The sequence below is a fragment of the Taudactylus pleione genome, unplaced genomic scaffold (genome assembly GCF_031769625.1).
Source record: "Taudactylus pleione unplaced genomic scaffold, aTauple2 ptg000642l, whole genome shotgun sequence".
In the NCBI taxonomy this organism is placed as follows: Eukaryota; Metazoa; Chordata; class Amphibia; order Anura; family Myobatrachidae; genus Taudactylus; species Taudactylus pleione.
In genome coordinates, this window is record NW_028285044.1 from 719,070 (window position 1) to 744,014 (window position 24,945).

General features: G+C 45.8%; 1 protein-coding gene across 4 annotated transcripts in view; it reads left to right on the forward strand.

Annotated features, from left to right (window-relative positions):
* Positions 1 to 24,945, forward strand: part of MICALL1 (MICAL like 1) — a 202,886-nt gene that overhangs the window by 157,737 nt on the left and 20,204 nt on the right. For all 4 annotated transcript variants that reach the window (XM_088455098.1, XM_088455096.1, XM_088455095.1 and 1 more), the window contains 3 exons: positions 20,726 to 20,867; positions 20,953 to 21,020; positions 22,472 to 22,602. In XM_088455098.1, coding sequence (XP_088311224.1) covers positions 20,783 to 20,867; positions 20,953 to 21,020; positions 22,472 to 22,602 — 284 coding nt within the window. In that variant the 5' untranslated portion in view covers positions 20,726 to 20,782. The remainder of the gene's footprint in view (positions 1 to 20,725; positions 20,868 to 20,952; positions 21,021 to 22,471; positions 22,603 to 24,945) is intronic.

The window sequence follows — 24,945 nt, forward strand, 5'->3', positions numbered from 1 at the left end:
AGGAGATGCGGGGGATGAAATTAGAGGAAGCTACAAATGAGAATGATAATAAATAGAAATTTGACAGGGCCAAACAGCGCCCCCTGACCTGTGGTGCCCTGTGCGATGGCACCGCCGCACTACACTAGCTACGGCCCTGTTTGTTGCACGTTTAATATAACTATACCGCATCATCCGTGGCATCGTCTCATCTGATGTGCAGCACATACGATGGGAAGATGCGACCATCCCCCCAATTCACCTTACAATGAACTGGGTGGTTTTCAGGGTACACACTATATGATCATTGTTCCAAATCATCGTGGACAATATATATCATATAGTGTGTACCCATCATTATTTGATATATTACAATTGCAAAAGTGACAAGTTCTCTCTAAACTGCCCACACACAAGCAGATGATGTTGTTTTCCTGAGTACCACACTGGATATAGGTCTGCATTGTTAACCACATGACCAAATTGGACTGTTCTGACTATTTGGTGCTAAGTTGAAACAACCAGAGCATGTTGTAGCTGATAAGTGCAGTTAGCTAATGACTGCACAAGCAGAATGGGGTTCCTGATTCAGCTTAATGGCACACTACAAGTCCTGTCATTAGCTGGCCGTAGACAGTGGTTCCCAAACTGTGTGCCGTGGCACCCTGGGGTGCCTCAAGGCACTTACAGGGGTGCCTCGGGTTGGTGGTCCAGTACCAAATTATTTTTAGTCAGTGTGATTGGCAGTCATTAGCACTGGTTTTTCCTATCAAATAATATGTGGACAAAAAGAAGCGCAGCCCTGTCAATCACCACATAACGGAACCGAAGGGTGACATATAAGCGCAATTTATTACATTTCATTTTTGCAGAATTTCTTAACTTTTGGCCCAGGGGTGCCTTGGTAAAAATGCTGATACTCTAGGGTGCCGTGATTCAAAAAGTTTGAGAACCCATGGACTAGGCAAAAGTGCAGCCACCATGGATAATCAGAGCGCCTCCATATACTTCAAGATGTATGGAGGAGATCTCTGTTCACTAATTGTAGTCGAATGGATGATCACTGAAAGGATTGTCAAGTTTTATAATCAAACAATACTGAGTGTTTTTCAGCTGCTTTCAGGTAGCGAATGATTATCTTTCAGGTCCATACACTGCACAATAATAACTTAGAATATTTGTTTCATCGGCTGACCTTGACAATTATCATTCAGTGTAAGGCCAGCTTTTGGTAGATTCGAGTTCACATGGAGTGATGTCATCTGCGTCAATTCAAATAGCTGTGATGGGGCGAGTTGCCGTTGCAACAGCGTGGAAACGCCGGCAACGCAACTCACTCCCTTGCAATCTGATCTTGCCCCGGACTCGTAGATTTTTATACGCAGCTGTATGGGGCTGCTAACAAAAATTCAGCTAGTCCGGAGGTATATAGCCGCTAGTGCGGCTAACTGAATTCCTCCCTTTGTGTGTAGCTAGCTAGACTAGTGGGGCCTGTCCATTCACTTGTAGCTGTGGTATCATGTCTGCAGCCAGCATTTTGAACCAATGTACATGTTCCCTGTGCTGGCAACAGGTTGAAGTATTCGATGTGGTAGCAGCTGCATAACTATCAAAATAGGGTTCTAGCCAAATTTTAGTCCATCCATCCCGTGAACTGGCAGCACATTGCTCTTGCGGTCCTGGTTGATAACTGGGTTATAAGGACAGGTGAATGCTGGCCGATCAAATATACTGAACTATTTGAACAATTGAGTACAAATAGTGTGCGGTTTGAAGGAAATGCAAATAAAAATGTGATTATTCAATTTCTACTAAACTTTTTTTTGAATACATATTTTATTCTTTCCCCTCCTTAAAGTCTGAAGCTGGCCACACAATACCGACTATACTCCCGTTCTGACGATGTGTCAGATTTCCCTTGAAACTCTCCTGGCAGCTCTGCACACGATATGCTGTCCAATCTTCGTCCAATCTTCATCCCGATCTCCTGCAGCCAGACTTTTTCACAGTGCATTTGAGTCTAGATCGTCAGATCTGCCCTACAGCATGGCAGATCTGAAGATGTGATGCGCACCCCCGCAGGTCGCACATCGCATCGTGATCGTGAGCGGGGACTCACGATTTGGTCATTTTTTACCCGATCTGTCGTTCGCTATGTGTGTAGCCAGCTTGACTGTGTTATTTAGATGACGAAGCTAGTAATAAGATACTCTATGTACTCTATATCTGGTGCTTTCCACATGTCTGATATGTGCCAAGTTGTGAGCTCTTTCGCAGGATTTGAAACACAATTTTGTCTTTGCTGGTGTACTGTGTAGCAAAAAGCAGTAAGGATCCAGGTTTTCAACAGAACTTTTTTTTTTTTTTTGCTCTTCTCCTTTAATTAGGACTCTTAATATGACATACAAATGCTCCCTCACTTCTTTTTAGGTGCTAGATAAAGTAGAGCAATTATTGGAACTACAACCCGTATTGTTGGGATTCTTAGTTTTAAGAAAATTATTTTAAAAGGTTCCCTTTATCATAACCCAGGGCCATAACTAGGGTAGTGCGGCCTGTGCCATGGCACAGGGCGCTGTTCAGGCTTGTCAATTTTCTGTTTATTATCATTCTCAGTTGTAGCTTCCTCTTATTTCATCCCCAGCATCTCCTGGCCTCCCCTACCTCTCTGGGCCTTCCCCATGAGGCCGTTTCCCTTTTTTGGGTGCGTTGTGTCCCTATTTAAAAAAAATAGGGGGGGGGGGGTGCCAATACTCTTTCTGGCACAGGGCACCAATAAGTCTAGTTACGGCTCTGCCCAGGTCTTTGCTGGGGACAGCAGCAGCATAAGGAAGCCTCGGGTGTGATATGTGCTGCTGGTGTTACTGTGTGGTGCAGGAGTCTCTAAAGCTTGTTCTGTTTCCTGCTGTTGATCATGTTTTGCATACACAACAGATTTCCAACACATTACCACATATATGTTTATAAAAAAGGGAAAAAGAAAGAACACCATGCAAGTTGAACATCTACTTCTCCCATAATAACTAGTTATTAGGGTAAATTGGTCTGACTACACAGAACCGCTTAAATCTTCAGTATAATTGGCTGTTATGGGTTACAACACATCATTACATGCATAAGTAATGTGAGTGTGAAATTAGCAGAATACCATGTTTTCAAGTAATAGGGAGTAGGTCTTGATACTCTCTGGGATGAGAAAAATGACTTCAGGCTAAAGAAAAGACCCGTGGAATATTTTATTATTAATATTTCCTATAGTCTGGAATGAGTCCTGTATGTATTGTTACGAGCTGGCTGGAAAAATATCAAGATATTTTTGAAATGTAAACACTTCTGGTTTTATATAAGCTAAGAAAGACAGGTTTCTGTATCTGGCAGTCGCCCGGGTGTGTCTGCGTGAAACATGCATCAGAGTGGGAGAAGGCAAGGATTGCCAAGAGGATGATATCATAAATCCACTATGACACACTCCATAATTCTGCTTCTGCATCTGGGCTAACAACACAAAATTTTAAGGAGCATGTCCAAACCTGTGTGACATACAGATAATGTTCATTCCCTCAAAGCATGTCATTCTGTATATGTGCAATTAACACAGTGAACCTCTCTTTGGGTGGTGGTTAGTTATGTGACAGGGTACGAAGGCTGTATCATAAGTGCGGAAATGCTTTGGAATGATGAAGGGACTGACGATGGACAGAAATGTGAGAACTACGGCATCTGTCGTTCTATGTTAAGATTTGTACAGTACAAATTTGTCCTGGAAGAGAAAATCGGTGTTCTGGTAATCTTAAAACTAGTCAAAACCTGAAATGTAGGAACATGTCCGCCTTGGTTAGGTACGGCCTATACTGTACCTGCCTGTCCACAGCCTGGGCTTCCCTGGAATTACTAGTTCTTATAGCACAATATTGTCTTTGCTCAGTGGAAAAGCTTATACTTCACCAAAATGTCTATCTATACTTCCCCAATAAGCTATGCATATTGTTCCCTTTGAGCTGTAAGGCATTCATTGACAGCCAGGAATGGGTGTGGGACCCACCACATTGAGCTGCCACTTCCTGTTAGTAGGTTTGCTGCTCCTTCTTCCCTGGAATATCTGGGATGCTCACATATTCTGGGGAGTTCTCCTGGGATCCGGGAGAGCAGACAACCCTCCCACAACAACCCTCCCACAACCCATCTACTTCTGCATTGAATCTTGATGACACAATTCGCTTTGAATCCACGTCTTTGTTGCCCTACCGCACTCCAAATTGCTGCATTTTGCAGCTGGGGAGAAACTGTGACGATGCAGCTCGTGACACCGCGCCACCTGCAGGTGACCCTGGATTTTCCTCATGTAGATCTCCTTGAGTCCCACAAATTCGGGAACTCTGTCTTCTCTTGAATGTCCTCTCGAAACTGATATCATGGATATATGCAGTTTTAGAACAGTGATGGGCAATAGACTTCCACGTGTTGGGCGCTAAATTTTTTTTCTACTTCAGGGTCCATAGGGTATCCACAGGATACCTTGGGGTATAGGTGTGACGTCAGTCGCAGGGCACCAAAGAGTTAAGCTTTCAGCCTCCCAGGATGCACTAGGTCCCCCTCCTATACCCCGCCCCCGGGCCAAGGCACCTCAGTTTAGTTTGGTGCCCGGCCGGAGTCGGGTGCACCTGTTGGAGTGGGGGCTAGAAGAGCCCCTGAAGCTTTTTCTTCATGCAGCTGTGGCTGCACATCTGGATGAACAGCATGGACAGTCAGTCCTGACGTCCATGCTGTCTTCCCTACACCCCGCCGGTACCAGAACGCCGGTACTGATCCGGGGATGCTGGTGGGCGTCTGGGGTCACAGCTAGCGGTGACCCCAGATGCTCCGGACCATGGCCGGATTCAAGGGGGACAGAGGTAAGCAGCGGGGTCCCGCGGTGGGTCCCCGCTGATCACATGGTCCTAAGTCCCCAGGCAGGGGGCTCCCTGGGGACTGGCTGCAGCGTGGAGCCAGGCGACCAACCTGCGCTTCCACTACCCCCTGGGACAGCGGACCGCAGCAGAGCGGTAGCGCTGCGGCGTCCCAGGGGTTAAATGCATGCCAGGGGAGCGCGCCTTCCCTGTCTCACAGCCGGCGCCTCCCCCGCTGCACACAGCCCTCTCTGCACTGTGCTGACTGGTCCTGTGTCAGCGCTCCTCCCCCAGGCCAGCTTCTCTCTGCTCCTCGGCGGCCATCTTCTCTGCAACGCATGGTGACCGCTGCTGGAAGTCTGGAAGGAAGCATCGTGGTCTGGGTCCCCCCGCATACCTCTCCTCCGCTGTGGCTCAGGTCTGTGTATGCAGCGCTGTGTCCTACCAGGCCCTGTGTCTGTGTAGTTGAGTGATCAGCGCTGTTAGTGCAGGAATTGTTATTTCTCTGCATTGTATGTGACTGTGCTAGCGCTGCCTGTAACTATTCTTCACTAAACTGTCAGCTTTATTACTGTCCCTGTTCTTTCTGCTAAAGCCCTTGCGGTGCGGTGCTGCAGGGTGGTCTCTCGCCTATTTAATACTTAATTGGTGAGAGAGGTCACATACGTGGTGCCATCATGTCTGAAAGTGATTTTCCCCTCCGGCTACAGTGTACCACGTGCAAAGTACCGTTAGCGGAGGGGGAGGGTAGCGCGGAGGGCCTTTGCCGGCAGTGTTGTCCATGGCGCGGCCTATTACGGTTACAGCACCGGTACAGGAGCCGCCCTGGGCTTGTTTCGCTCAGGCGTTAACAGCTTTAGTGGGCCAGTTAGCTCCGCAGCCCGCGTTTACTCCGATGGGTTTGTCCCAGCAGTCTGTGGTGTCGTCACCCATGCAGGGGTTCCCACGACAATTGGTGGTACCCCACAATCTCCCTATTTCCCCGCTCCCGGGTTCTCAGGAGCCAGCGTGGGTTAACTCCCTGACGAGTTCTTTACAGCACTTGTCGGATGTATTGCAAGGGGAGTCTGTGATGCGGCCTCATAAAAGGCCGGTGGCGTCTCTGTCCGCTCCTTATGAGGATGACGAAGGGACGTCTGATGATGGGGAGATTCTGGATCCTTACGATCAGGAACCTTTCCATACTAAGGACGCTGATGCTAAGTCCAAAGTATATATTCCTGGACTTATTCGGGCAGTCCGCACAGCCTTGGTGATTGAGGACGAAGTTCCCCCAGCGGCTAAATCTAAGTATGCCTTTTTCAAAGATGTGAAGGGCGATGCCACAGTCTTTCCTCTTTCGGGTCAGTTGGTGGACCATTTAGAGGAGGCGTGGAAACAACCTGGCAAAAGATACCAGCCGCAGAGACGCCTGGCGGTGGCTTATCCGTTCGCGGATAATTATTTTGCTAAGTGGGAATCCCCTCCACAGGTGGATTCTCACGTGACCCGTCTTGTCCGTAGTGCCACATTGCCGATGCCATCCATGTCCTCCCTTAAGGATGCTACGGACCGCAAGGTAGAAATCTGCCTGAAGTCCGCTTATTCCCTTGCAGGGGGGGCAGCACGGCCGGCTATGGCCATTTGCTGGGTTGCCAGAGCGATGGAGCGCTGGGCGGATTCATTAGAGGCTTCTTTTGAATCCGACTGTCCGGCCGAACAAGCGGAGTTGATTGGCAATCTCCGTGATTCGGCCACCTACATCAACGAGGCGGCTCTAGACATTAGTACTCTGGTGTCTAGAATTTCTTCAGCAGCGGTAGCTGCTCGTCGCACCTGGTGGCTGCGATCCTGGAAGGCGGACGCAGATCCAAGAAAGGTCTGGAAGCGTTGCCGTTTACCGGAGAAGTTCTCTTCGGTCCGGATCTGGATAAGATTGTGGCCACGCTGGCGGCAGCCAAATCTGCTTGTCTCCCGTCGGCCGCTGCTCCTTCTGGTTCTGGACCATCGTCCTTTCGGTCATCTAGGGCCCAGGGCAGGCCCAAACCACAGTCGTTTCCTCGACAGGCTGGCCCTAAGAAATCGGTCAAGCCCCGGAAACAGGCATGGAGTACCAGACGTCCGGCCCCCAAGCCAGATGACAAGCCTGCGGCCTGACGGTCCGGGTCTCCCCTTGGGGGATCCCAGGGTGGGAGGCCGCCTGCTGCAGTTCTCCCGGTGTTGGTCGTTCACTACGACAGACACTTGGGTTCTGGAGGTGGTCTCTCACGGGTACGCCCTCTCCTTCCGGCACAGACCCCCGGCTCGATTCTTCACCACGGGTCTACCATCAGACCGGAACAAGGCTACGGAGCTGCGGAAGGTATTGCACACTATGCTCCAGGCTGGAGTTATAGTGCCTGTTCCATTCTCCCAGAGGGGCCAGGGTTTCTATTCAAATCTATTTTTGGTACAGAAACCCAATGGGTCATATCGTCCGATTCTCAACCTCAAAGCACTCAACAAGTCTTTGCGGGTCCCGAAGTTTCGGATGGAGACCCTACGGTCCATCATTCTGGCGCTGGAACCTGGGGACTACATGGTGTCATTGGACATACAGGACGCTATGGCGGTCATGGCGGCTTCTCTGCGGCTGCAAGGAGTCCGCATGTTGCCGTACTTGGACGACCTGTTATTGGTGGCAGGATCTCCAGAGCTCCTGTTACACCACTTGGACCTGACCATTGCACTGCTGCAACGGCACGGCTGGCTAATTAACTGGCAGAAGTCCACTCTAATCCCGTCTCGGAGGATTCTGCATCTTGGAGCCTTATTGGACTCGGGACAGCAAAGGATCTTCGTGACGGAGGACAAGATCTCTGCTTTACAGTCAAGGGTGCGCAGTTGTCTGCACAGCCGCCGGGTGTCCTTACACTCGGCGATGAGGTTACTGGGCTCCATGGTGTCGGTGTTCGACATGGTGGAATACGCCCAGTTTCACTCTAGACCTCTGCAGCACCTGATCCTGTCCAAGTGGAACGGGCTGCCTCAGTCTCTGAAGTTCCAGACGATTGTGCTCACCCCGGAGGTTCGCCTGTCCCTTGCGTGGTGGTTAAAGATGACCCACCTCAACAAGGGACGTCCGTTCTGGGTTCCAAATTGGGTCCTGTTGACAACGGACGCCAGTCTTCGGGGCTGGGGAGCAGTTTCGGGTCCACACTTGTTCCAGGGCAGGTGGACACCGACAGAAGCGGAGCTTCCAATAAATATCTTGGAACTCCGTGCGGTCTTCAATGCTCTCCTGCAGGCACAGCGGTTTCTCCAGGGTCACCCGGTGCAGGTCCAGTCGGACAATGCTACCACCGTGGCCTACATAAACAGGCAAGGAGGAACTCGCAGTCGGGCGGCTCTCGTAGAGGTCTCTCGGATCCTGGTTTGGGCGGAGCGCAATCTTCCGGCCATATCAGCGGTCTTCATCCCGGGAGTGCTAAGTTGGGAGGCGGACTTTCTAAGTCGCCAGGACGTTCATCCAGGGGAATGGTCCCTGCACCCGGACGTTTTTCAACTACTGGTGGACAGGTGGGGTCTTCCAGAAATCGACCTCATGGCGTCCCGGCACAACAACAAGTTGCCGGTGTACGGGTCTCGCACAAGAGACGAAGGGGCGTCTCTGGTGGATGCTCTGTCCGTCCGGTGGACGTTCAGGTTCGCATACCTGTTCCCTCCGGTCTCCCTTCTTCCACGGGTAATCCGGAAATTCAAACAGGAAGGAGGGACGCTCCTGTTGATAGCTCCCGCGTGGCCCAGACGGCACTGGTTCTCAGACCTTCAGGGTCTGTCCGTGGACAGTCCTCTGCGGTTGCCGCTACGACCGGACCTTCTGTCTCAGGGTCCTTGTCTTCACCCGGACCTGACTCGGCTGTCTTTGGCGGCGTGGCTGTTGAGACGGCCATGCTGAGGTCCTGGGGGTTTGCCAGCTCTGTGGTGTGTACCATGTTACGAGCTCGGAAACCGTCTTCCGCGAGGATATACCATCGCGTGTGGCATACGTTCTTCCAGTGGTGTCGACCGAGAGGTTATGCACCGCGGGAGTTTCGTCTGTCTCGGATTCTCGCCTTCCTGCAAGCGGGACTAGATCATGGGCTTCGCCTTGCTTCTTTGAAGGTACAGGTTTCGGCCCTATCTGTCTGGTTTCACCGTAGGATTGCTACAATCCCGGATGTGCGCACCTTTATGCAAGGTGTTCTCCGTATTCAGCCGCCCTTTGTTCCACCTGTGGCGCCTTGGGATTTGGCTGTGGTCCTGAGGACTCTCCAAGGACCGCCGTTTGAACCACTGGGCTCAGTGGATATTAAATGGCTAACAGCTAAGACTGTTTTCCTTCTGGCCGTTGCTTCGGCCAGACGTGTTTCTGAGTTAGGGGCTCTTTCTTGTAGACCCCCTTTCTTGGTTTTTCATGGGAACAGGGCAGTGCTCCGCACTCGGCCCGAGTTTCTCCCCAAAGTTGTTTCCCAGTTTCAGGTTAACGAGGAAATAGTTGTTCCGGCCTTTAACTCACCGGGTCTTTCCGTGGGTGAGGCCTCTTTGGATGTTGTGCGGGCCTTAAGGACTTATGTGGACCGCACTTCTTTGTTTAGGAAGTCGGACGCTTTGTTGTCCTCTATGGCTTCTGTAAAAAGGGTTGGCCTGCTTCAAAGCAAACTTTGGCAGCCTGGATCCGTATGGCTATTTCTGAAGCTTATCTTCATGAAGGCCTACCGGTCCCTCCTTCTCTGAAGGCTCATTCCACTAGGTCTGTGGGTCCTTCGTGGGCAGCTTGACGTGGTGCCTCGGCAGTTCAGATCTGCAAGGCTGCTACGTGGTCTTCTGTCCATACCTTCGTGAGGTATTACAGGTTTGACACCTTCGCCTCTCAGGATGCTTCCTTCGGGCGGCGGATTCTCCTTTCTGCACAGGAGCGTCCCCACCCTTAAAGGATACTGCTTTGGGACATCCCCAAGGTATCCTGTGGATACCCTATGGACCCTGAAGTAGAAAATATGAGATATGGTAAGAACTTACCCTTGTTATCTCTATTTCTACGAAGTCCATAGGGTTCCACAGGACTCCCGCCCTGTCGCACCTGTGCTGCAGATGGGCTTTGCTCTGGTCACCGGTTTTCCGTCTCCCTCTGGTGAGAATGTGATTCTTGTATGTGTCCAGATCTTTGTTCTCTCTCTTCCTTCTCCTCCTCCGGCCTATGGCTTGGTAACTAACTGAGGTGCCTTGGCCCGGGGGCGGGGTATAGGAGGGGGACCTAGTGCATCCTGGGAGGCTGAAAGCTTAACTCTTTGGTGCCCTGCGACTGACGTCACACCTATACCCCAAGGTATCCTGTGGAACCCTATGGACTTCGTAGAAATAGAGATAACAAGGGTAAGTTCTTACCATATCTCATATTTTGTCCTTTTAAGCTGCACTCACTGCCCCAGCTCTTATTAATAAAGTGAGTGTGGAAGGCAGGGGGGATACATTAGAGCAAGCAGGAGTAGCATTTTGGAGTAACTGTGGTTCAAAATGGCCTTAAAGTATCTCAGTTTGCCCCTTGATGATTTAGTGTATTACCTGCTACTAAGACCATTATAATACAAAATCATTGTGTTTATACTTTGTTAAATTAGCCTAAACCTCTCAAGTTATTATTATTAATAAAATAATGTATTACTATTTAATTAAGGTGCATACACGTAACGATTTTGTAACCAACAATTTTCTGTCAGATTTTCCCTTGAAAAAGTGAACGATTTTTTGAAGTGTAATAAACTCTTTTTAAAACGATGAACAAAAATATACCTTCCCTTAATGAAAATCGTTATGTTGCACAGTCTGAAATGAACTACAAATGGGAGCGCGTTTGAATGATTTTCGTTCATCGTTATAACTCAGAAACTGAGCGATTTTTTTGAACGATAACGACGTAGTTATAGTTAAATCGTTCAAAAAATCGTTACGTGTGTATGTACCTTTACTGTTTAAAGCATATCTCACATTGCTGTAAATGGAGAGGATCAAGATGAATTTTAAATATGAATAGTGTTGACTGTTCAAGTAACTCAGCTTGTTTTGATGTATGAAGTTTTTATAAACATGCTGCAAATCTTTGCTATTGTCAGTTGCCAACTGCTTGAGTTGTATAATTATTGGGTATAAACAACAGTAAATGTAGTGATCTCAGGTCTAGAGCATGTTTGAAAATGAACCACAGTTCATTATCCTAACAATCCTGGGTGTTCTAAATCATATGCTCAACATAGTGTTTAAATCAACACTTAGCAGTTAAATCCACTTAAAATTTTGTGATGGGATGAAACCAATTTTTCTGTGACTGAAACAAATCTGTGATGCTAATGAGTCCTGACATCCAAATCCTACATGACAGCTCTGACTCTAGTTTACTATGAGTACTGTAGATCTAAACATCTCATTGGATATGTAACTATATCTCCTTTTAGAAGTTTTTGCTTAACTTTTTTTTTTCTTTTTCATCCTCTGATTTCACTTCTCACTCTTTTCTCTTTGTGAGTTACACCGTGAGTCACATTACAGTAACCCCTGCTTTGTGACCTTGTTGTGAATGGCTCCAGGGTACTGTCACCTATATCATACATCTTTCATTAAATGGATAACTGACTGGTTCCTGCACATTTTAGAACACATTTGCCAATTCTATTATATTTTATTTTAAACGCCACATACAGTTAATTGATTTAACTGAAATTATTTTGGACAGTTCCTAAAATGTATAGCTCCACTTCTTGTTGTTACATGGTCAGCCAGTCCTGGAACTTGTATTTTTTTATTTTAAGTTTTAATTGTTTGTTTGTTCATTTTAAGTTTGATGATAGTATTTACAGAATGGGTTATTCTATAAACTGGATACATGAGGATAAGTGCCACATATTGCATATTAGTCCAGCCAGATTGCAGATGTAAGATCACACAACAAAGTTAAGCTTAGGTCAGCAGGATGTACAAGTGTAGGTAGAACATATCTAAAAGACTGTGTAGCTTCAAACGTTCACTGTACATGCACTGACCTTGCATAGTTTCAAACGTGCACTGAAAACCCACCTATTCATCAAAGCAAACCCTTCCACCACATAACCGCCCACCCTCCTGCCTCAGCCATCTTTACCTCGCCTACATTCTTGCCTCTGGTCCCTATCCACCTGCTCATGTCATCTCTCTCTCTCACCTCTCCCCTAGATTGTAAGCTCCTAGGAGCAGGTTCCTCCTCCCTACTGTTTTCACAGTCCTCTTTTCTAGCACTTCAATGACTGCCTTCACCTTCCCAGCTGTACTGTGTCCTGAGAATTGTGCTGCTAATTGTTACTTGTGCTCTGTTTATATTTTGGTTACTGTAATGTTCTGTGTACCCTGTACTGTCCTACTGTTGAGGTATGTACAGCGCTGCGGACCACTTGTGGTGCCTTATAAATAAACTGGCATCGCAGGATCGCTGAAATCCAACATGTTGGATTTCACAGATATACCGATCATCATTGTCGTGATAGGCAGCTCGGTGAAATTTAACATGTAGGATTTCACCGATCCTGCGACGGATCACTGAACATCGATGGCCGAATTTAGAGATGTGCGTTCATCAGATGATTATGCTCGCAGACACCCTCCCCCCCCCCCCCAAGCCGCAGCATGTTTGACATGTTGCTATGTTTGGAGGGGGGGCGTGGCTTGTCACTTTTTCCGGAAACGGGCGCGTCTTCCCTGTGTTTCATGAGAGTCAAGCCCAAGGTCTGCTTCAGTGGCCGCAAATTCCTGCCCTCTTACATGACCAGCACCTGGTCAGACTGCGGGAAGTTTCAGCTCCCACAGCCTGACCAAGGGAGCAGCCATCGCGACTATCTGTCGCGATGGTGATCCCAGCCTGCGACCTCAGACGCAGTGCTGGGAACGCAAAGGCAGACCCCTCCTTCTGTATTTGCATTAGAGATGGACGGATTTGCAGAGCTGCTTGTGTTCGGTTCCACAAATCTGTCCATCTCTGAATCAAGCCCAGTGTACCTGGACAGGCAGATGTACTGATATATCGTCATCGGCTGTGCTGCAGGGCTGACCTGATATGTCTGTGAAAGATGTTGTCCACAGACATATCGTCTGTACGCACCTGCAGCTGCACTTAGTGATATGTCCTTCATCGGCTGTACGAATGACATATCGCATAGTGTGTACCCAGAATTAGAGTAGCATGTGGCTTGAGAAACACTGCCTTATATGTAAGTAAGGGTATTCTATATTGTACTTGGTAAAAACAGGCAACCGAGTTAAGGACTGACAGAGCGGACATCAGCAGGAAAACAATTTGCGAGGAACATCAGTCTAGCTGCTATATTCAAAACATATCAATATGGGAAGTAATGAGTGCATGAATTAGGTTGTAAAAGTGTCTTTATGAGTTATGGATGTATAGTAGATTGAATTCAGGATAAAGGATAATACCTGTGGCTAAATTTACTAAGCGGCAGGTTTGGTGTCATTGCCAACCCACCGGATTAGATTACAAGCTATTCTATTTTTTAAATGGAGAAGGAGAAAGTTGTAGGAAAGTATAAGGAGAACAATATAAAGTGATTGCTAATTTTATGTTATTTCATATACCTAAATTGCATTGAAGCTCACCGATGTACTACAAAATGGGAGCTCATTCCGTATCCCCACATCTTACGTATACCTCTCCATACCCATCACCCTTACTAGCACCCCTTTGGAATACACCACTATTCTTGTTATTGACTATGTTTCAAGGTCGTTATTCTATGGTAGCTGGTCCCCATTCCCTGAAGTGCCAAAAGAATTTCACTACTTCTCCCATTGCTTTGTCTTCTGTATTTGTCTATTTGAGGGTGTGTTTTCTATATAGACTTTTTTTTTTTTTTTTAAATATTACAACAACAAAAAAAAAAAATGGAGAATTTCCCTGTGGGCGCACAAGCTGCCGTTCTATAATCGATTAACCAAAATGGATATCCCTAAAATCCAAAGTATAAATGACAAAAGAATAGGAAAAGACCATAAATGGCGCTAATAAACAGAAATATATATGCAGTATTAGTACATTCCTTAATCATGTGACGTCCTGCTTCTGAGATATTAATTCATAACTTCTCCATTTGATGATTCCATGAAGTTCACTCAGTTGATATGTGAAGAAAAAATACAAATATAGAACAAAACAATGTGTAGTAATGTCTTTCAAATGAGATAGATGTGTTTTTCCAATACATATAATGGCGTACCCCACTCAAAATAGGGTTGGAGTTATCTGTGCATCAAGGTATCTTTCTCCTGACTTTAGGTATGGTATGATATAAGTCTGATAACGACTGGCCATGTTGGGGAATGAGGGAGGGTGCCTACACTGAACGACTAATCACTCAGTGTAAGCACTGCAGGGGATGGGGAACGACTGTACAATTACGTTGTTGTAATCGTACTTTCTTTCCCTAGTCGCCTAGTGGATGTGCGGCATGGGTTTAGTCTTTTTTTCTATGGCGGGTTTGCCAGCGGTTTTACAGTGGTTCTCAATTCCGCCTTTTGATAAATTAGGGCTTTCTATTCTATTCTTTCCAGTGTCTAAAACATTGGAGGTGCTTTGATGTTCAATTCCATTCTATTCTATTCTAAAATGTGCTTTTCCTGCGGTTTTGCAGCAGTTTTGACCTTAGTAAATTGGTGGGTTGCAAAACCACCAGGATTTAGAACTCACTGCTTAGTATATTTAGCCCCTAGTCATTGAGCTTGAGGGGTAGGGTATATTGTTGTTTTGTTCACATAAATAAAGATGTCAGGCTGGTAACTACTAATAGCTTTTGGGAAAATTATTAACTCTGTTTTTGTAGGACTATTTGTTTTTATTTTTCTTATGGTCACTCATAGTAATGCACATGTCCATAAAAAAAGTAATCTCAAAGTCCTGTAACTCATTTCGATCTTAAATAGGTCAGCCATCAGGATTGTCCTAATTGTCATGTTTTACGCTGTAATATTTTAATTACACTGGTGTATTTTAAGCAGTGCAGGGTAACCACTTCATATAGCATCCCTGGGGCTCTGCATTGGGAGAGGGGCAATCTTCGTAAATATGTTTCCTAGGTGGAGGTGCAGCTTGAACATTTTTTTTCAATAATGTTTGTTATTACCTTTGTTTTATACTCAATTTAACATTGTAACTAATATTTTATTTCTGCTATATAAATTCAGTGTTTTATGAATTATTTATGTTTCTATTTGTGAAAATAAATCTTCGTTAAAAAAAAAGAAAACAAACAATATGGAAGAGAGCCTTTGAATGAAAGTTTATATTGCTTTCTGCTGCCAAAAATAATAAAATGGGTTGTCTGAGGAGTAATTGTTGATAACTTGTGCTCACCAACATGCTGGTAACCTTTTACTAATTAATTGTACATTGCTATTTCCTAACAACAAACCAAACTGCACTTTCCTGTTCTTCCAAGTCAGCTGATATAAACAGCATAACAAAGGTTGCTTGTTTGTGGCTATTACACCAGTGTGACATTAATTTAGTAACTTACTAGCTTTAAAAAGCGTGCATGATGCTGTATTTGTTTTAAAACACTATGAAGTTACCCATATGATAGAGATGCTCATCGGAAACCCGGCATCGAATAGTTGCCAGGCTTCCGACATCAATCATGCTATGGCTAGTAGTCGTCGCATCAAAACCATTTAATGGTTATACTTGACGCAGAAGCTTTGTGCATGTGCACTTTAGCTGAGCTGCGAACACCTCTTCCGGGTATAAGCAGCTGAAAAAGAACAGCCAGCCATCGCGTAGGTATCGGAAAGCTGAATCCGATGGCTAGCAACCTTCGAATATCCACCATTCGATGGGAAAAAATACTTCCATCGGATCGTGAACATCGATGGTTGCTAATCACTGGCTTCTGATGTCCATCCCTACCATACGATCTTGATATTAAGCTATATAAAAAATAATTGGCAGTAATACATGTGATCATATAATGCTTTTAAAACAAATGCAATGATAATAGGGGGCAGTTCATACATGTAAGATAACTCAGGAGGGCGCAGAAGGTGCTTTTTGTGTCTACGGCAGCTAAAAATAAATTGTTGATCTATTCTTTGCATTTTGAGCATGGCGTTTCAGAATGTGTATGTGGAAAGTCACGTGTTGTATTATTGTAGATGTTGTGGTTTAATGTGTAAGGTCAGTTGTGGTTTGATGAGCCTTCTGGTATGCACAGCAAGGTTCTGCACTAGCATACAGTGATTGTTATCATGTAGGGAAAGCTCAACAGCCTTTAGTATGGAGCATTTCAACAAAGCACTGACAGTGAGCTTTCCTGTGGTGTGAGTAATCTCCGTCTCATTGTAAGACTTTTAGTTAGTCAGGTGTATTGCTAAACACAGGTGGCACAGTCACCTATATAGTGTGCAGCTATTTCTTCTAGTGGACATAGGGTTCACTGTGGCTGAATAGGTTAATGATACCCCTTTCAGACATATTGAGATTCTCGGGGATATTTGGCTTGCCTCGGCCAAATTCCCGGGATCTCGTGTATGTCTGAAAGGTACCTACCCGGGAACACGTTCCCGGGTAGCCGACAGTTCAATTGACCAAGGAATTTCCCGGGAGTTAAGTCCCAGGAAATTACCCTGCTCATATCTGAATGGTGCTACCCAGGAATTTACTCCCGGGCTGCACCAAGCAGCTTTTACATTGAGTGGGCAGCACAGAGCGTCCTATAGAACGCTCAGAGCTGCCGATCACCATCCCCCACGCTAGTGGCTGTGTCGCTGTAAATCAAGTCAGCGACACAGAGGACACCCGCCGGAGCTGGACACTGCCGACTGGTCTCTGCCACAGCAGACAACCCGCACTCCCGCTGGACCACCAGGGCAAATAGGGAATAAAACAAATAATTTATTAATAAAAAAAATGGCTGGATTGTGATTGGCCGGCTGCCTGATGCATTTTGATGACATCATCAGCGGCACCCGGAGAGGGGATAGGCTAGGAGGGGCAGAGGAGAGGCAGATAGTCTGAAAAACCCGGCTTATGTCTGAAAGGGGTCTACCTGGGAATTTCCCGGGTAGACGCTGTAGTGTGAAAGGGGGGTCTCGACCAAATACCTGGGATTTTGCACAGGAGAAATTCCCGGGTCTGAGCAGGAAATTTCCCGGGTCGTATGTCTGTAAGGGGGATTAGAGTATTTGTTCTGCTATGCTTACGCTCTGCATTGAACAAATAGGTGACCCAGAACTGTTTTCTTTGCTTGTCCCAATCTGTTTGTTATCACTCTGCTATGAGCACACTCAAGGTTTGTGTCTGCTACTTCTGTGCCTGCTCTGTCATATTCACAGTTATTACCAGACCTGAACACAATCCCACTGCCTTCATACGCTGCCTCATTGGTGATCCACAGGTACAGTCAGGTGCATAAATATTGGGACATTGACAGAATTTTCATATTTTGGCCTCTAGTCACCACCACAATGGCTTTCAAATGAAACAAACAAGACGTACTTTAACTGCATACTTTCAGATTTAATTTGAGGGTAATTACATCCAAATCAGGTGAACGGTGTAGGAATTACAACGGTTTCTATATGTGCCTCCCACTTTTTAAGGGGCCAAAAGTAATGGGACCATCAACTCAAAAGCTATTTCATGGACATGTGTGGGCTATTCCCTCGTTATTTCATTGTCACTTAAGCAGGTAAAAGGTCTGGAGTTGATTCTAGGTGTGACATTTGCATTTGGAATCAGTTGCTGTCGACTCTCAATATGAGATCCAAAGAGCTGTCACTATCAGTGAAGCAAGCCATCATTAGGCTGAAAAATCAAAACAAACCCATCAGAGAGATGGCAAAAACATTAGGTGTGGCCAAATCAACTGTTTGGAACATTCTTAAAAAGAAAGAATGCATCGGAGAGCTCAGCAACACCAAAAGACCCGGAAGAACATGGAAAACAACTGTGGTGGATGACAGAAGAATTATTTCCCTGGTGAAGAAAAACCCCTTCACAACAGTTGGCCAAATCAAGCACACTCTCCAGGAGGTAGGTGTATATGTGTCAAAGTCAACAATCAAGAGAAGACTTCACAAGAGTGAATATAGAGGGTTCACCACAAGATGTAAACCATTGGAGAGCCTCAAAAACAGGAAGACCAGATTAGAGTTTGCCAAACAACATCTAAAAAAGCCATTACAGTTCTGGAACAACATCCTATGGACAGAGGAGACAAAGATCAACTTGTACCAGAGTGAGGGGAAGAGAAGGAAAGCAACTGCTCATGATCCAAAACATACCACCTCATCAGTGAAGCATGGTGGTGGTAGTGTCATGGCGTGGGCATGTATGGCTGCCAATGGAACTGGTTTCCTTGTATTTATTGATGATGTGACTGCTGACAAAAGCAGCAGAATGAATTCTGAAGTGTTTCGGGCAATATTATATGCTCATATTCAGTCAAATGCTTCAGAACTCATTGGACGGCGCTTCACAGTGCAGATGGACAATGACCCGAAGCATACTGCAAAAGCAACCAAAGAGTTTTTTAAGGCTAAAAAGTGGAATGTTATGCAATGGCCAAGTCAATCCCCTGACCTGAATCCTATTGAGCATGCATTTCACTTGATGAAGGGAAAATGCTCCAAGAACAAGCAGGAACTGAAGACATTTGCAGTAGAGGCCTGGCAGAGCATCACCAGGGATGAAACCCAGCGTCTGGTGATGTCTATGCGTTCCAGACTTCAGGCTGTAATTGCCTGCAAAGGATTTGCAACAAAGTATTAAAAAGTGAAAGTTTGATTTAGGATTGTTTAGTTTGTCCCATTACTTTTGGCCCCTTAAAAAGTGGGAGGCACATATAGAAACTGTTCACCTGATTTGGATGTAATTACCCTCAAATTAAATCTGAAAGTCTGCAGTTAAAGCACATCTTGTTTGTTTCATTTCAAAGCCATTGTTGTGGTGAATAGAGGCCAAAATATGAAAATTCTGTCAATGTCCCAATATTTATGCACCTGACTGTATATAGGGCCTGATTCAGAGACACTCGTAAGCGGCAGCTCGTTCGCTCCGAGCGATGTTTGCCCAACTGCGCATGCGTACGGATCGTTATACGCATGCGCGAACCAGTCAGTGCGGCCGAAATTCATGTGCTCGCAAAATAGCGAATGCCTGCTAATTTGAGTGACAGAATGAGGCGTATGTGGGTGGTAACAGGGGAAGGTGCTTGAAAACGGGGAGTGGAGATCCGATCGCAGGCGTGCTTGAAGGTCAAAACGGGCGTTTTATGGGTGTGCATATTTAAAACAGCAGCGTCATTGACCACGTCACTGGGTTTTTTTTAAGCCAGAACTGCTCGCAAAATTGTGGTAGCAAAAACCAACCACAAGAATAGCGAGCAGTTCATACCCTGTTCGATGTACTCGATTAATCTAATAAATAGCGGACATGACGTAGGATGCGAGCGGCCAGAGGGCGTAGTTTCCCAAAAAACGACCGCAAGTTTTGTACGCTCGTTCAGACCTAGAGGCGTCAACAGACCGCAAACAGCGAACGGTTAATTTGAATAGCCACCCCTATTCACAGGACGAGCGAGCGCTATTTGCGTCCGGCTCTGAATCAGGCCAATAATTTGCCACTAGGACACACCTCCCACCTATTGTATTTTGAGAGTTTTATTACACCTGAATAAAATTGACTACTGAGCTCAGGGCGACTATCAGTCCTCTATTAAGATAAAAGGGGGCTTCTGCAGTTTGTATACCATAGACCCCCTCTGCAGAATATACATTTCACATGTTGCCAATACTTGCATGGTTCTGGATCACCTTATACCCCTCCCTAGTGTTCATTCTAGCACCTTGCACCTGTCACAACCCTTGTAGTTCCTCTGTCTTGCCTGGGGTGTCACTCTCTGCTCTGGTGCTTCCAGCACACAAACTGCTGAATGCAAGTTGTTGCATTAGCTGAGTGTGCTAGAGCACCAAAGCAGAGAGCGACACCCCAGGCAGGATAGAGGAACTACAAGGGTTGTGACAGGTGCAGGGTGCTAGAATGAAGACTACCCTTGGCACACATTATGCCCCCACAGTCACATCATATGACATTTTTCACCATAGCTGTGTCTACTCAGAATATGATAAATACTAAGGGGTCTACTTACTAAGCAATGTTAGGAGACAGAGTGGAAAGTGATAAGGTGCCAGCCAATCAGCTCCCAACTGTCATCTCACAGGCTATGTTTGAAAAATGACAGTTGGGAGCTTATCACTTTCTTATCACTTTTCACTCTGTCTCCTTACACTGCATAGTAAATAGACCCCTTAATATGTTTCACTTAACACATTGCTAAGTCTTCTGTATGATGAGAGATATGAGAATACAAAAATATTTACTCCTACTGAATTTGGATAGTGAGCCCATGCTGACTAACCTACATAGGTAAACTGTGCTTTAAACAAATGATTGCAGGCAGATAATATTAATATGCTGGTGATATAATCCTCAGGGACGTGCTGTGAAATGCTGAACATATAATATTGCTTACAAACACAGAGACAGAGAAGTAGTCCCTATGTAATTCAGTAAAGCGTGCCTCACAATTCTGTCTTTATCATACTTCCTTCCTAGTGTTTCCTGTATACCGTAATCACGTTGGGGCGTTATCAGCTCTGCACTACATTTCTCACACCGACGTGATACCAAGCCTGGGAAAATAGTGCTGCATAATGTAGTCTATAGGCATATGAGTCTAACAAATAAACTAGGAATTCAACCTGCAATCCATCTGTTTGTCTCATAATATCTGTCTTCACCTGCTCCTGCTTTCCTCACCTCTCTCATTCAGGCATTTGAAGTGGCAGAACGTGAGCTGGGTATCCCAGCGTTGCTCGATCCAGAAGACATGGTGTCCATGAAAGTACCAGACCGTCTCAGTATCATGACCTACGTATCCCAGTACTACAACCATTTCCGCAACTCCAATCCAGGTGATCACATTGCAGAAGGTGATGAGTGATGTCACTTAGTAACATACATATAATTCATAACCACTCATTTATTTCCCCTCCACAGCTGGAGTTCCGCAGCTAAAACAAACCTCCCCATTGGAAACTGAAAGCAGTCAGGATGCAGTTCCCCAGGTACAATATTTCTGCTGTTATTAAATAATAAAGCAGTGCTAGATAACTCTGTATTATATAATTCACACAATGTGAACCTTCAGATGATTTGTACACAACATTTCATTTATTAATAACGCATCTATCTAAAACATGCAAAATAATTAAAACATATCAGACGGTCCTCTCATGAGGTCTGTTAATAATAGTGTATGATGATTAATCCGTCACCATAGATCTTTACTCATAAAGATGGGTCACTCATACTCTCTTATCATATATGAGCACCTGCTATACAATGTTCCAAATGGATCACATAAGTCTGCACAGGTCACGGACATCCAATAGAGCAGGGGTGGGGAATTTTTTTTTTCTGCCGAGGGTCATTTTGATATATCATTATTTGCGGGCCTGGTGCAGGCCACACCCCCTCCATGTGATGTCACACAGGGGCGGGGCCACAATCGCCAGTGATTACAGCAATGTCCGGAGCATCCTGAGGATGCTCCGGGGAGCTGTAAGGGCAGCGGTGTGACCTTCTGAAGCGTCCTAAAGACCCTCCAGGCGGCACTGCTGCATAGATTCTGACTGCAGGGTGCCATTCTAGGCACCCTGCTAGCCAAATGAACCTAGCATAAAAAAGCTCAGAGGGCCAGACCAAATGCTTCCAGGGGCCTTATACGGCCCCCGGGCCTGAGGTTCCCCACCCTGCAATAGAGCAATCACATTGAATAGTTACCAGTTATTAAGGAGTCTGCGGCTGGTAGACACTTCTACACTAAAGCTGGGTACACACTAAATGATGTGTGTACCCAGAGATGTCGCTGACTATCCCAGCGCCGATCGGCCAACATATCAGGCGTGCAATACACACTGGGCGATCTGGTGCCAGACCGCTCGATATGCCGCCCCCCCCCCCCCCTGCATAGCGCTGCATGGGATCGTCGGCCACATCGCCTGATCTTACATGCAGCACATAAGATCAGGCGATTAGGCTGATGATCCCAGAGGAGCGCACACTACACAATGTAGTGCATACACACTACACATATTTTAACGATTTGTCTTTCCGATGTGTGTCAGAATTGGCCAAATCGTTAAAGGGTGTACTTGCTCCAATGTGACACTGGTAGCGCTGATTTGTTACTGTGACTCCAGCAGATATAGCACTGGTGCTTGTTGGTATACAGTGACCATGGCATCTCCGATCACTGTGGGTGGAACCTCTTATGTCACCTATAGTCACCTCTGCTTCTGCTAGCAATGTATGGAAGACACCTTCAGATAGAGGTTAAATCAACATCCCATATTACAGGACATCAGTGGTTGCAACCAAATTGTCATGAACTTGTGTACAAATTTGTGGTCATTATAATCCCATATAATTTTGGTTGACATTCTTGCTATGTAATAAGGTGTGAAATGTTAGGGTTCTGTGTAAGCTAATACACGGTATGTGACTTCTTAATTAGGAAAATCTGGATACCACCAATGTTGCCACTCGTGAGGCTCTGAGCAGCACCTGTGCCTTATGCCAGCAACATGTGCACCTTGTACAGAGGTACCTTGCAGAGGGAAAGCTCTATCACCGCCAGTGCTTCAGGTATTTGTTACAAACATTACTCTTTCATTTCCTGTTTGTAACTTTTCTCTTCCCTTATTGTTGTTGATTTTCTCTTCTTGCACCTACTTTCTGTTCTGACTTTATCACACTTATGTACAGTATGTCCATGCCCTGACTTTTGTGCTATGTATATTATTAATTTCTCCAACAAAGTTAGAATAAACAAATAGTGTAAAGCTTGGTACATACTGAGAGGATGTCGGCACAGTATGTCGTTTCCGGCCGATTCAGAACATATTGACCGTATCGCTTTATAGACATGGTTGGAATAAGTCATCCCCCACTCATTGGTGTCAACTATTTGGTTTCTTGTAGGGTGAATAGTGGACTCCTCTAGAACAGATTTCAATTAGGGGATATCTCATGCTGGTCCCTGAACTTTAGAGACACAATTACTGTTTTAAGTGCTTCACATATCAGGGTGTCATTGGTTTGACAATGGGTGTTCCTGGGCCTGATATGTGAAACACTTAAAACAGTAATTGTGTCTCTATAAAGTTCCTGGAGCAGCATGCGGCCCTCACTACAGAGGGTTATCTCTGCATTCACTTCCCTGTATATTGTACTGTATGTGTGGCAAAGGAGCACTTTCTTCTTCAGCTGAGCTGCCCGTTACTTTCAGTTCTGCCCATGGCTGTTATTTATGGTAACTCAATGTATGTTTGTAGAATATTTACTGTTCTGTCATTTCTAACATGAAGGAGTGTAATCTGTTTAATAAAATCGTTAAGAAGTAAACACCCGTGGTCACTTCTTGTGTCTGTAATATCTTCTATGTCCCACATAATGTTCAGGATTCAAATCCAAAAGTAAAAGGGAAATCAAATTCCCCTTCTACACAGCTGCCACCCAGCAACAATAAACTCATGTAAAACCAGCCTTGATCACTAACCCCCCTCCATGTTCTTTCCCTTCTTTATTTGTGCACCACCAGAGTTTCTATCTCGTAGTTAAAAAATCTCAATAAAAATGTATTGAAACATGAATCCTGCTTTGAACTAGGGATGTGCAGGCTCGGATAGGTTCGAGTTTGCACGCTAAGTTCGGATTTTTCCCTCCAAAACAATGGAACTCAGAAAGAGGCAAAACGTCATCTTGCATGGACGAACATCATCATTCCTGGACAAAATGATGATGTTTGTCCATGCAAGATGACGTTTTGCCTCTTTCTGAGTTCCGTTTTTTTGGAGGGAAAAATCCGAACTCAACGTGCAAACTCGAACCTATCCGAGCCTGCACATCCCTACTTTGAACACAATAAGGGGAGCAGTTTTTTTTGTTACTCACATTTTTAAATACATGTGTAAGCCGTCCACCATTATCAAGATGCTTACCCTGATGGGTTTATTCGGTGTGAAGTCTGGATGCCGACCATCGGCATCCCAACCGTCTATTCCTGGCAAGGGTCTAATGACAGGCGACGAAATCCCGACGCCTGTCATTTTACCTACGCAGGGTACCCGACGCCTGGTATCCTGATCGAAGGTAAGCCGGGCGCGGACAGCCGCGCGGGGGGGTTAGGTTAGGGGCTCCTGGGGGGGACTTAGGGTTAGACACCCATCAGGGACGGTTAAGATAAGGGAAGGGGGGCTAGGGTTAGGCACCCCCGGGTGGAGGTTAGAGTTAGGCAACCCCCCGGGAGACTTGGGGTTAGGCTGCGGGGAATGGGGGGGCTAGGTTTTGGCACTTAGAGGGGGGCTTGGGTTAAGCACTTGGGGGGGGAGGTTAGGGTTAGGCACCCCTAAGGGAGGGTTATAGGGGTTAGAAACGTTAGCGATACTCACCTTAATTTACGATCGGGATTTTCACCCATTCCATGCGGCCGGCGGTAATTCAATAAGATTCCGTTTATCCTTCCTGTAACCAAGAAGAGATACCAGCATTGGGTCACATTTATACATATTGTATGATTAAATTGAGAGCAAAGCTTCTGCTGTACTTAAGTAGGCTACAGATGTGTCCTCATACATCTAGCCTCATTACTCCAGGCCTGAATGAGCAGACAGGTCCCGTGCTACTCTGCTTGCGTCGGGCGTCTTTTTTTTTTTTTTTTCCTGAAAAATGTGATTAGGACACACCAGGAGACTGTGCTGATTAATTTGATATGTAACACTTGTATATCTGTGTGCACCTGAGTATGTATATGGGGCACAATGGAACTTGGAATGAAAAAAGCTGCGGCCGCTACATTGTAGCACTTTGTATACAGATTCAGAGACGCAGTTGCACACAGATATAACCGTGTCATAGCAAATGAATCAGCGCAGTCTGCGGGTACATCCTAGTGGCGTCGCATTGCGACTTAGAAGCATTTTCATCAAA